Here is a 12,372-nt window from a genome sequence, read left to right as displayed (position 1 = left end):
TTAAACCTCAGCCACAAAGGCACAGTAAAGAATCGTATATGAATATATATATATATATGGGCATATATGAGAATCATATATGCTAAAAAAAGGAAAAAAAAATCAGAAGTTGAGTCACAGTACAGAAGAGCAACAGCAGTATTTGATTTGTATTTTCCTGGAGGGCGAGGAGGCGCAACCAGAAAGCTTCTTGCAAATATGATATATTAATTATGTGTCTACAAATCGCCTGCAGTTTGGTCCTGTCATGTGCCTCAAATGTTGAGTACCGTTAACCCTTAAGATTCAAGCATCAACTGGATTAATTTTCCAGTTTTCAAATTAATTTTTTAAAATATGTAACTGATTGAGCTCTGGATGGTAATAGCTATCAGAAGAGGAAAAGGCAATTAAAATTTTTAAAGACTGAAGAGGTTTTAGATGCTTGTCTTTATTTACTTGTTTATTGATTTAACTGTGATCTAGCCTTGATTCCAGTCCTTGCGTTTCTGAAGTAACTCTAGACACAGTTCTGGTTTGCCTTGTTCTGCAGCTGAGCAGGACCTGAGCAGAAGAAAGGTTGTTTCGTGTATGCAGTATTTTTGCAGCCTTCTGCGTCCTATTTCCTATTGTCTTCCTTCTTTCTCTATTTAAGTGACTCTCAAAACAAGGAATTCTGTATATCCACTTCTGTGGACTTGCCTTTACTGGGTTGCCAGAGCATCTTGCAAAACAGGCAATACCTGGAATACCGATATAAGGATCTTTTCTCCTTATGACGTCCATGCTGTATTTTCGTTAAGTTAAAACAGAAACGTGGTTTTATGGTAATATTCGAGTATCATTTTTTTATTGTTTGTGTGCTTGCCCATCCACTCCCCTCTTCAGCGTCCTGTAGTGCCTCAGTCACCACAGTGTCTGGTCAGAGACCAGCGTTTTCTTGGAACCTGCCCAGTGCTCAAGCCATGATGCAGTTCTGCTCGTGAAGGAATCTTTGGCCTTTCTTCTGTTTTTAATTTGTATTTTAAAGATGCAAATGAGGTATAATGACATGGTAATTTGAGGTCCTGATTTTGATGAATGCTGCTCTTTGAATTATATCGTGGTTAGCAGGCATCTCCTGGGAGAAATGTGGTTACATCTTCTTCGTAACCGTGATCGCTTTTGTGCGATTCCACTGAAACGCGAGTTGTGGAAGAGAGGAGCGTCAGGCAAAGGCAGAGCAGCTTGACCAGGACTCTGGGGCAGTGCAAGTGCCATCTCTTGCTGACGTGTCAGGGCTTTCTGTTCCTCAGCACGTGTTTCTGGCTGTTCAGAACCGCAGCTGTTCATAAGAAAAGCCTTAAATGTGTCCTAGGCTGCATGCACACATTTTCTCCTGTAAATATTAGAATACCTCTGCTAAAGAGAAAAACAGTTATACTGTGGCATAGCATTTTTCAAAAGAAAAGGCAATTCGTATTTTTTAAAGTAATTTAGGAAGTATGTAACAATTATTTGTAATTTGGCTAATTAAACATTCATTAAGCCCCTTCAGTAATGAAAGCAAGAACACTTTATTGGGGGGGGGTGGAGAGGAATAGGTTTCAGGGATCAGAATGCTGTATTTTTTATTTTACTATAAAATATTTTATTATACAAATAAATAGTATAAATTTCATCAAGGAAGAAAGAATATATTATTGTCTTAGGTTGGAAGCCAGTGGTCTGTATTTTTGGTATTCAGAAAATGTAACACTTCCTTAAGCATGTTTTCAACAGTCATATGATGAATATTCTACTTTAAACACAGAAATGAGTGTGTTTATTTTTGTGGAAATATAAATTATTGCACCTATTATGTGGTCATATGTTATAAAATATTTTTTCCTATTATTAAATTACTGAAGACCTCTGTTCTGACATTTGCTTTCCTGTTGTTGTACAAATAGAATAAACCACCTGTTGCTATTTCTTCTTCAAAGTTATACTTCTGACTTTAAATTCAAATTAAGATTTAAATGTTGCTGAGATTTTTTTTTAAACCTCTTCCTCTCTATATCCTCATTCTTGGTCTTCCTCCTTTTAAAGAAGGTATTTGAAAATCATGGAAATAGAATGTAAATGGATGAATTAAATGTTTGAAACTTAACGCGTAGCATATGGTTGGCTTATCTGAGCTTTAAACATTGTTTCTTTTCTTTACAGAATGCTGCCTTTTTATATGGCCTTGGTTTGGTCTACTTCCATTACAATGCCTTTCAATGGTAAGTTGGAACAAACTCTGACAGTATCCAGGCATCAGGCCGTGTTTGACTGAGAGGTGAATATTGCAGGGTTAGTTCCCTGTTAGTGTAGGATAGCTCGTCGTTGTTGTTGTCCAGATATTATGTTCAAAGGCAGGTTGTGCTGGGTGTATTATCTGAGTTACTGTAACATACTTAAGGCAACCACAGCAGCTGCTTGAACGGGAAAGTAATTACAGAAGACTTTTAGCTTCCATAAAGCCGTTCAGGAGGGGGAGCGGAACAGTGGGACCACATGGGCTTCTGTCAGCTGCTGCTAGCCATAGGCTGGAGCCTGTGCTGTGAAATAGCTTATTTTCCCAGAGAAAAATAAGTTGTACAAAGGGTCGGTCTTCATTTGTTTAGCTTGTTGCTCAGTAAGCTTTACATACCTTTGTAATGTGGACGTTCTGGATGTGAGAAGCAGTGTGCTCTGACTTGAATCAGAGCATTTAAAACTGACTCGGGGTCACAGCTGTAAAATTCTGTCATGCTCTTGGCGAGGGGGAGGAGGGAGGGTTTTTTCAATACCTGCAACAGGAGGAGAACAGGAATAGGCTGAGTCTTTGGCAGTCCACTGGCAGATACTCAGATGTTCATTGCATAGTAATAAGAAAACTATAATTTATTTTACAAAGGCATATTTTTACAGGTAGCATTGCGAAAAAGTCGGAACGGTGTAAATTTTACCTCAGTGCTTTCTTATACAAAGCTGATCACTAACTTCTTTTGCATTCTTTTGTGCTGATTGCAGCTTCGAGTGGTATCTCTAACAGTTAGTAGGAAAGTGGTTAATGGAATAAATGTGACTGTAATGCTCCACTATTTGCTAAAAAGTTTTTCATCATCATTGAACTGAGCATGCCGGAAGTTAAGGAAATCGTGTGTGGCTAGTGGCAATATGGAGCAATAAAATCAAATATTTTTTTCCTCCTGAATTGTTAATTCAATAGAAGTTTCTATATATCTGTAACATAAAAGATTAGTATGTCCCTTGAGGTTGTATAAATGAGCTTTTATTTTTCACATTAACTAAGTTGGTTAAAATAGGCAATTAGAACCTTGACTTTTTTGATATTATAGTTGTCACTATTATTGGTAACAGTAGAGTGAATGCTGTATATTCTATGCAGAAATGTACAGAAAGAATTTACAGAAGCCATTCTTTGGGGGGTTGGTGTGGAATCACAGATGGGTTGGGGTTGGAAGGGCTCTCTAGAGATCCAGCAGGGACACCCAGAGCACGGGGCACAGCGCGACATCCAGGTGGATTTGGAAGATCTCCAGAGAAGGAGACTCCACAACATCCCTGGGCAGCCTGTGCCCGGGCTCTGTCGGCCAGTATTTTTTTTTTCCCTCAAATTCAGGTATTAACTTATTAAATCCTAGCTGACCCATATAATATTTTGTTTTCCGGTTTGATTATTCACATATGAACAAAGAGTGCTAGGCATACATGCAAGTGTTGCAATAATGTAATCAGACTAAAGCTATTATGTGCAATTATTGTAGTAAGATGCAAAATAGAGAACTAGCTCTAAAAGTTGTATGGAGTGTAGTGAGCAAGGTTGTATAGATCTTCGATTTCAAAGCTCTGTATTCTTTACACCATTTATCATCAAACAATGAGGAGGGGATGCCTGAGTTTCCATATCGTTCCATTTGTCAAGTATGGTCAAACATGGGCAGGGATGGTTAAGACAGTCAAACAAGTTGAATATTGACAGTTCCTTCATATCTTCCTGAAAGTATTTTTATATTGTATTGATTTTAATATTACTAACTGTAATAACAAAAGGTGCTTGTATTATTGTCCTTTACAGATCTGAATTTAGTGAAAAAAAAAATAATGTGCAGAAGACATACAGCACCACGAATGTTGTCGCTCTGAGATAGACAGTACTTGTTAGTTTGATTGGGATGGTTTATCCCAGCAATAATATACTGTGCTACAGATTGAGACCAAATAATCAATTAGAGGTTAAAACCAAATTTGGCACTAGAACTATTATGCCTATTCAGAGAACGTTTAAGTCCAAGAGAGAGCCCCCTGAATCGGTCTGTCCAAATATCTTCTCCCCACAGGAGCACCTTAGTTAGAGCACCTTAGTTAGAGCACCTAGCACCTGCTAGATTCAGAAATTGCATCAAGAATTTCAGTAGTTCAACAAAGGTTTCCCTTCATTTCTGTGTAACAGCTAAAATCCGTCTATTTGCTGGGATGCCGGATTCCCTCATGTACTTGGACGGGAGTTCTGCACCCGAGTGCTCTGCTGTCTGCTCATGGTGGTGAGTCCCACCAAGATAGAAGGGCTCTCCAAGCTCCCCAGCTGGGTCCTTGGAGCGGCTCCGACACCCGCTCAGGATTCCAGTGCTCCAAGGCCAGTCTGCTGGGTGTTCAGTGCTCACTACTGTCACAAATGGCTGGGCACTGTGCCCAAGAGGCTCAGCCCTCCTGAAAAAGACTTTAGAGGATGCTGAGCTTAAGGTTTCACTTACCCATCGTTTAGCGTGACTCCATCTGCAGGACGCAGTCTTGAAAAAATCCAAAGGCTCAAATGAGGCTGATGCAGATCCCATCGTGGCTGAGAGTGGAGCTTGTCTGAGTGAGAAATCTACCACCTCGGACGGGTCCCTCTGCAGCTCCGTACCAAATCCCAGGCCCTGGTACCATGCACTTCGTGTCAGGCAATGCTTAACTCAGTAGCAGAGGCACTATTTCTGCTTCTGGCCTTTTTAAGTGGTCTCACAGCTGGCCCTGCTCTTTGCAGTGCTGAGTCCTGGCCCTTGTGCAAGCCAGGGGGCACCTGCGAGATGTGCAGAGCTCGCGGCCCTCTCCGAGGTGGCCTCATGCCCGTCACACTGGCCGCTTGCCTGAGCTGGAGGACTCTGCTCCCTCTCCTGCTTCACTCCAGCTTTTCTGGCCTTCGTTTTTTGGGTCTCCCCTCACCCTGAAAAGGAGATTCTGCTGTTCTCGCGGCTAGGCTGAAACTGTCGAGTGGGTGTTGGAAGTAACTGTTAAAGCGCCTAGGTCTACAGTGCCACATAAGCCTTTTTCAGCAGTCTCATGGGCCAGCCTTCAGTGTGGGATGACTTGTTCATTTACCCAAAATTGTTTTATGGTGGCTGCTGCTTGTCTGTGAGTCTAGGAGAGTTTTGTGCTTTTGAGGGGTGTTTTTTCCTTTTCTTTGCTTCTTTTCACACTCACTCTCTCTCTCTCTCTCTATATATATATATATATATATTTGTATTTGTTTTTTAGAGGTAATATGTTATTAAAATACTGATTTGTCCTGTGATTTTTGGCAGTGTGATCTCTGAAATATAACTCAGCTAGGAGATATATTTGTCCATGTTCTCTCAGCTCTGCATCCTTAGGCTCACCTTAGGTTTCTTATTTTACTTTTCATGTTAAGGGGGATTTTTATTTTTGTATTAACTGGATGAACTTTGAGAGAGAAGCTTGAGAGGGGATCTTATTAACATGTAGAAGTAGCTGAGGGGAAAATGTAGGAAAGAAGGGACCAAGCTCTTCTCAGTGGTGGCCAGTGACAGGACAAGGGGCAATGGGTACAAGTTGAAACACAGGCAGTTCTATCTCCCTGTGAGAAGGAACTTCTTCCCTGTGAGAGTGCCAGAGCCCTGGCACAGGCTGCCCAGGGAGGCTGTGGAGTCTCCTTCTCTGGAGATCTTCCCAGCCCACCTGGATGCCGCCCTGTGCCCCGTGCTCTGGGTGTCCCTGCTGGAGCAGGGGGTTGGACTGGATGAGCTCTAGAGGTCCCTTCCAGCTCCAACCATTCTGTGATTCTGTGGACCAGATCCTTCGGATGCTTTCTGAAGCTGCTGTATGAGCTGGCAGATTTAGGGAAGGAAGCATTTCCACCATTTCCACGCTAAGACCACCCCGGTGGGTAGGGGATGCGCAGGAAGGCAAACCTTGTAGCTGAGACCTCCTTTGGTCTGTGGGGACCCTCCACCCTGTGTCCAAGAGCAGCTGCTGGCTCTTTTCATCACAGCTGTGCCTGCCCTGCAGGCCCCGGCTCTGCGGGGCTCCTGCTGTGGCCCCGCAGATGAGGTCTGCGTGATGAAGGGCCCTGGGATTTGCCCAGTCGTGTTGCTTGGCCATTGGGATTGGTAGTTTGGAAACACCTGCTATGGGGCAACCCAGGAGGGGTGTCATCTGCGAGAAGGAAGAGAGCGGCCTTAGCAGTAACCTGGCCCATTTCCACTCGCTTTCACTGCCCTTTCAGGGGGCCTGGTGTTATAATCGCTAGGGAAGGCAGTTTAAACGTGTGCTCTATGGGTGCGGCTTAGCCAAGAAATCTCAAGTTTTGATGTGCCTGGATCTATCTATATATTGTATATGTATTCAAAATGAGAATGTATGTGTGGATATATTGTATATGTATTTAAAATTAGGGTGTATGTATGGACTGTGCATAGGGTAATTAAGCATTAGCTAAGGCATAATTAACTTTGTCCTTGGAGTCTTCACTTTCTGGAATTATACATTAAGCACATTGCTTGAATTGATGAAAAATGCACAATACCTGCTAATGCTGGAAAAATACTTTAGGTAACATCTTGAGATTTTGCCGCTGAAAATGTTTTGGCTTTCAGTTGTTAGGGTGCCGTGGCTAGAGGAGTTGTATGTAAAGACTGAAAGTATTTCGTAAAATTGCAGGGTTGTGGCTGCTATTGCTATACATTTTTTAAGTAATCAAACGATGATGATGAGTTTCAGATATAAATTTGTCCAACATGTAATCATGTCATTTGGGTTAGCTATATTTGGAACAGATTATCATAAAATTTAAAGAGGATGAAGAATTAAAAAAAAAAAAAAAAAAGAAAAGGAAAATTTAACTCCAACTGTCTCAAGTTTCCTGATACATTAAAGAAATATTACGTTCTTTTTTTGTTGTTGTTGTTAATTGGCTTGCTCTGATTTTAATGCATCTTGTTTAATGTTGTTAGCTTTTGAATAAAGTGATGCTATTTTATTATATTCTGTTATTCTGTTCAAAGATGATTTTATTCACAATTTATCTAGGCAAGGTTTTCAAATAGGCAAAGCCTGATGAGTTTGTTAAATATATAAGATAATCATCTATTAATTATTATCCATCTCCTTTTTTCACCTTCATAGTGGTAGCCATTATTGTACAGATGGATGGATGGAAAAAGAGTTGCAATATCAATATTGGAAATCGTGATTTGGAGTGGTAGATTAATGTAATTTTTCTTTTCCCAAATTACTGTACCTTGTAAAGTTGTGCCTTTTAGAAGGCAAGCTCCTTAGAAGGTAAAGCTCTCCTTTACCTCTTCTGTAGTGTCTGCTTTCTAGTCAAGCTTACACCTGCCTTCTAGTGTTTGATAGCTTGTCCTGCCTGGTAGTGGAAACCCTCCCATTTTGGGGGAAAACCCCCAAAAGATGTTACTATTCAGATTACCTATAAAAAGCTGCTGATTCTATCACTTTGCGCTACTCATAAAATATTCTTCCTTTAATTTGCTCATTGTTATGAGCCTTAATTATAACTTCAAATTTATGTTGACTTTTGGGATTTCTGTTACAGCATCCAAAGATACAGAGCTTCAGATGCAAGCCGGGCCCTCATCCAGGAGCTTTCTGCTGTTTGGATGCTCGTGGCTTCGTTTTTACATATAATCCTATCAAGTATCAGGCACGGGAAGATTTCACAGTGGAGATAGTTTCACCAGGGCTTTACAGCTAAATCAGTGCTCCCTGCCTATGCTCCTTTGAATTCTTCATCATTTGTGGATGTGATGTTTGTAAAAGCCTGTCTGCCTTTGCTCCCAACCCTGCGAGGTTATGAGTGATCACGTGTAGCTGAAGTTTACGGCTAGAAGTTGTTATGTGGCTGACAGCACAGTAGTGCAAAGTAAGCTCTAAAAGAGTACAAAGACGTTTGCTTGTGGTTTTGTTGACGTACTGGCATTATTTTCCAAACATCAGCAAAGCAGGTTGAAAAGGATGCCATTATTTTTATTGGAGATTTTGTCTAGGAGAATTATGTCTTGTCCCATCCATTTTCTTCCTTCTTTGGCATTTTGAGCTTTTCTTCATTGGAACTTAGCTTAGGTTATAATACTATCTCAAAGGCTTATGATGACTAGTAATGTTAAATATGGTTTTATGATAGACAAGGGTAAATGGTTTTGTCATGTCATCTGTATACAACTAAACCCTAATATAGTATCTTAGAACAAGGTACAAGTAATGGAATATTAAATTCCAGTGGCTAATATACTGAGGAACATTTAGAGGTAAAACCCGAATTAAAACAAAAAAATGCAATTACACAAAAATAATAATCAATAGTATAGGAACACGACTTAGAATGGCAATACAGTGTACAGATATTCTCAAGGCAGAATTCAAAGGTCAGGTCAGTCTTTGTCCTTTTGATTTAAACAGCAATGGTGTAAATGAAGCTGAGCATCCTGGTGCAAAAAGTGGAGTGCAGTTTAAAATTTTAGTAGAGGTCTTGAGGCATGAAATTTATCACCCCTCAGGCAATTCTAGGGAAATTTAAAGTCCTGGTTTAAAAGAAAACAGAAAAAAAAAAACCCAAAATTACTTAGCCAGTGCTTAGGTAAGATTAACTAAGTAATAATAAAGCTGCCTATTAATTCTTCCTTGTGTAAGCAGACAAGTAGGATACTGACCGGGAAGGCCTGTGCTTGAAAGCCTTAGATCTGCAATGAAAATTTGATGTCATCTTAAGCCTGTCTGTTAAGTTGGATTTAAACAAGTTAGACAATGCTTTAGACATGTAAACAGTTTTGTTGCATTGTGTAGAGAACGTTATGTCACTGATATATTTTGACGCCAAAATGAGACGGGATAGTGTAAATATTTTAGATTGGAAGTGTGTTCAGTGAGGGATTTAATAATGACCCACTTGTGCGTTTTGTGAATAAGAAAGGCAAGGAAGAATATTTCCTGAATTTTCCAGTGCGTCTCAGTTAGCTCCAGCTCAGCTCGAGCGTGGCAGTGAGGTTCGTTTGCCCGAGCAGTGTGTGCATCGAGGCGCTGCCTGTGTCGCACCATAGGGGTGCAGTTCCCCCCATATCCCGGCTGTCAGTGACAGCTCCGGGTGGATCTCTGGCATTGCCTCGGACGTGACAAATGGCACTTGCACCTCTGCTTTAGTCACTTGAATCTCACCCTGTGGAGTGACTGACTTCTGATTTCTATCATCATATGAGCAATACTGGGCTTGAGAATCTTTCCAACCAGTCGTTCGGTTTCAGGACAGCTAACACAATGAGTATTTTTTTCTCCTGCTTATTTCCTCTATGAATCTAAATCTAGAGTGGATTTAAAGATAAGTAAATATAATCAGATCATTCTTGAGCTTTCTTGGCAATATGAAAAGCAAGCTAGAGCGAGAGGAGGAGTGGGCTTTCATGTTCCTGAAGGCAATTAGGTGACCAGAAAGATAAGGACTAATAAATAGTATTTGAGTCCCCAGACAATGGTAGAGGAATGAAGTTGAAAGTGGAGATTGATGAGTTGAGAGTGGGTACAGTGGGAAGAGACGAGTGTTGTCTTTGCTCCTAGGCCTGCACTTCTGTCCCAGCTTTCAGGTGGCTTTGATTCCTCTGGATTTGGAGGCAGTTGGTTGTGACATGAGTGATCATCGCATGCAGTTTCATTGTGAAGTTTTACCAATTTTGTTGCTGATACTCTGAAATAATTGATATAGTACTGTATTACAGACAGTAAATCATTTTGCTACGTGGATGGAAATGGTGAGGCTTTCAAATATGTTAGGATATGTAGAATACAAAGTATACTGAACTCTCAAAGACTCAAAGTGATGAAGCAAAACCACTGCATTTAAGTGGTTATATCTATATGTTCTTCTATTTAAAATAAAAAGGGGGGGATTCAACTTATGCAAGCCATAAATAATACTAGTTATAAAGTAAAGCTTTGTTAAAATTACTTTTTCATATTTTTGTTTTTCAGGGCAATTAAAGCATTTCAGGAGGCGCTTTATGTTGATCCCAGCTTTTGTCGAGCCAAGGAAATTCATTTGCGACTTGGGCTTATGTTCAAAGTAAACACAGACTATGAGTCTAGTTTAAAGGTAAGTTAAAGAAATTTTAAATTCAGTTTAACGTTTATTCTAAGTTGTGTTGCATTTAAAACTGCAAGGACTGTGCAAGTGTATACAAGTCAAATATTACTTGCTTTGGAAATAAAGAGAGCTTCAAAATGAAGAGTCTTAGCAAAGCAACAGAATAAGAACACGGTTGGTGGTGTGTTGGGTGAGCACCTTCAGAAATTCAGAAAAGCCTAATGAAATTATAGGTGAGCACTGATACTCTAGCAGTTTAAGCAAAAGGAGATGAAGAATAGCTCTTTATGGTACTGTTTTAAGGAGAGACTATAAGGAAGTTGAGGAAGTACAGAAGGTCCATATGAAAAAAGAAGACAGATATTATAACTTGGATTTCCAGATGCTCTTTCTCCTTTTTTTTCTAAATGCACTCTTATCCACTGCTAGTTCATAACAATCACTAAAAATAGAAAGCTTTTATGAAAAATGGTGTGTTCCTCATCGAATTTCTTTATTGTTTCTTCTTTTCTAGCAATTATTTTATATATTTATTGATGTCCTGATTTGAAAGTCACCTTGTTAAGATAGCAGTTTCTGTCTAACCAGTTTTGGTTTATGGTTTTATTATGGTTTATGAAAACGGTTTTATTAATATGGTTTATGTCCATACATATTTTAACATTTCTGCTCTCCCTCCACCTATTTCCATTTCCTAGTCTATCCCCATTTTCTCTCATTCTTTCTAGCTCATTTTGTATCATGGGCTCTAAATTTAAATATGTGTGTCTTGGGGAAAAAAGAGAAAAAAAAAAAGAGGCTTTTTCTGAAAGAGTTACACGTGCATTCAGCAGGATAGGAATTTTTCAAGTATGATTATTTTTAATGCATTTCTGCATATTGGGCTTTTCTAAAACTGTTCAAAAAATATGAAATGAGTTTTCAGGAATCTTGGAGACTGGCAGCTTATTCATGGAAAATTGCTTTACTGGAGCTTGTATCTGTGAAGCAGTCAGAATTACACTGCCAAAGATTTGAGAGAGTATTCATTTCAATTCCTTTCAGTCTTTGCAATATAGGCTCGTATTTCTCTTATCAGAGTCCAGAGTGTATGCTTTTTTCCTCCAGAGGCAGATGAATTTGGAAAGTTTGATAAGAAAGGATAACAGTATGTAGGAATTAGGAAGGATTTGGTGCAATGAATAGCAAAAGAGAGGGAAGATTGTAGACCCAGATCATCTTACTGAGACAGGGATTATATGCAAGTTCAGATGGTCTTGTTTCCTTATATGTTTGGTATAGATGTTGTGTTGACCTCTATGATACATTGGAAATAAAGAGAGTACTGAGGAAATCTTTATTTATTTATTTATTTGAATGAATTTTAAGGACAAAATAGAAAAATGTATTTGCAAGGAAGTATGTAAGTTTTGTAATCCGGTGGTGGAAAGAACTGCATTTCATTTTTTAAGAGAAGATATTAATTGACAGATAAACTCTTAATGCTGTACCATAGAATATGCTATTTTGTGACCGAGTCAAGTCTTAAGATAGATGTAATTAGAATTCATTCTAAGTCATTTACTCTGATCTTCACAGCTCTGCAAAATAGGATGATCACAAGGATTTCTAGTGTACCCAATTTGTGTTTTTAATACACAAGTAGAACTGCAAAAAAAAAAAAAAAAAAAAAAAAAAAAAAAAAAAAAAAAAAAAAAAAAAAAAAAAAAAAAAAAAAAAATATTTTTTTTTTTTTTTTTTTTTTTTTTTTTTTTTTTTTTTTTTTTTGGTAATAGAAAAGTATCATGCTTTCAAATCCAAGGTGATTTAGTAATTTAGGAAAGCAAATGCCAACAGCAAAAACAACTGATCCTGGAGACACAGCAAAGATCCTCAAAGGGATTATGAAATAACCCATGGAGGTCGGTTTGCATTAAGGGTAGTTTCACATTGTTCTTAAGTGAATGCAACTTCAGGCGGTTGCTGACGGGAAGTCTCGTTTTCCGCCTCCAGTTCGGATTGCAATGTTCTGCACC

The 12,372-nt window shown here is 39.1% G+C and overlaps 1 protein-coding gene across 13 annotated transcripts in view; it reads left to right on the top strand.

The window, feature by feature from the left end:
• KDM6A (lysine demethylase 6A) overlaps positions 1 to 12,372 on the top strand; it is a 113,840-nt gene that overhangs the window by 38,613 nt on the left and 62,855 nt on the right. For all 13 annotated transcript variants that reach the window (XM_026036197.1, XM_026036195.1, XM_026036194.1 and 10 more), the window contains exons 3-4: positions 2,167 to 2,225; positions 10,246 to 10,366. In XM_026036197.1, coding sequence (XP_025891982.1) covers positions 10,328 to 10,366 — 39 coding nt within the window. In that variant the 5' untranslated portion in view covers positions 2,167 to 2,225; positions 10,246 to 10,327. The remainder of the gene's footprint in view (positions 1 to 2,166; positions 2,226 to 10,245; positions 10,367 to 12,372) is intronic.

This window comes from Nothoprocta perdicaria, unplaced genomic scaffold (assembly GCF_003342845.1).
Source record: "Nothoprocta perdicaria isolate Ctin4 unplaced genomic scaffold, notPer1 scaffold_171, whole genome shotgun sequence".
Taxonomy (NCBI): domain Eukaryota; kingdom Metazoa; phylum Chordata; class Aves; order Tinamiformes; family Tinamidae; genus Nothoprocta; species Nothoprocta perdicaria.
The sequence above is the reverse complement of the archived record's forward strand: the minus strand, read 5'-3'. Positions and strand labels throughout refer to the sequence as shown.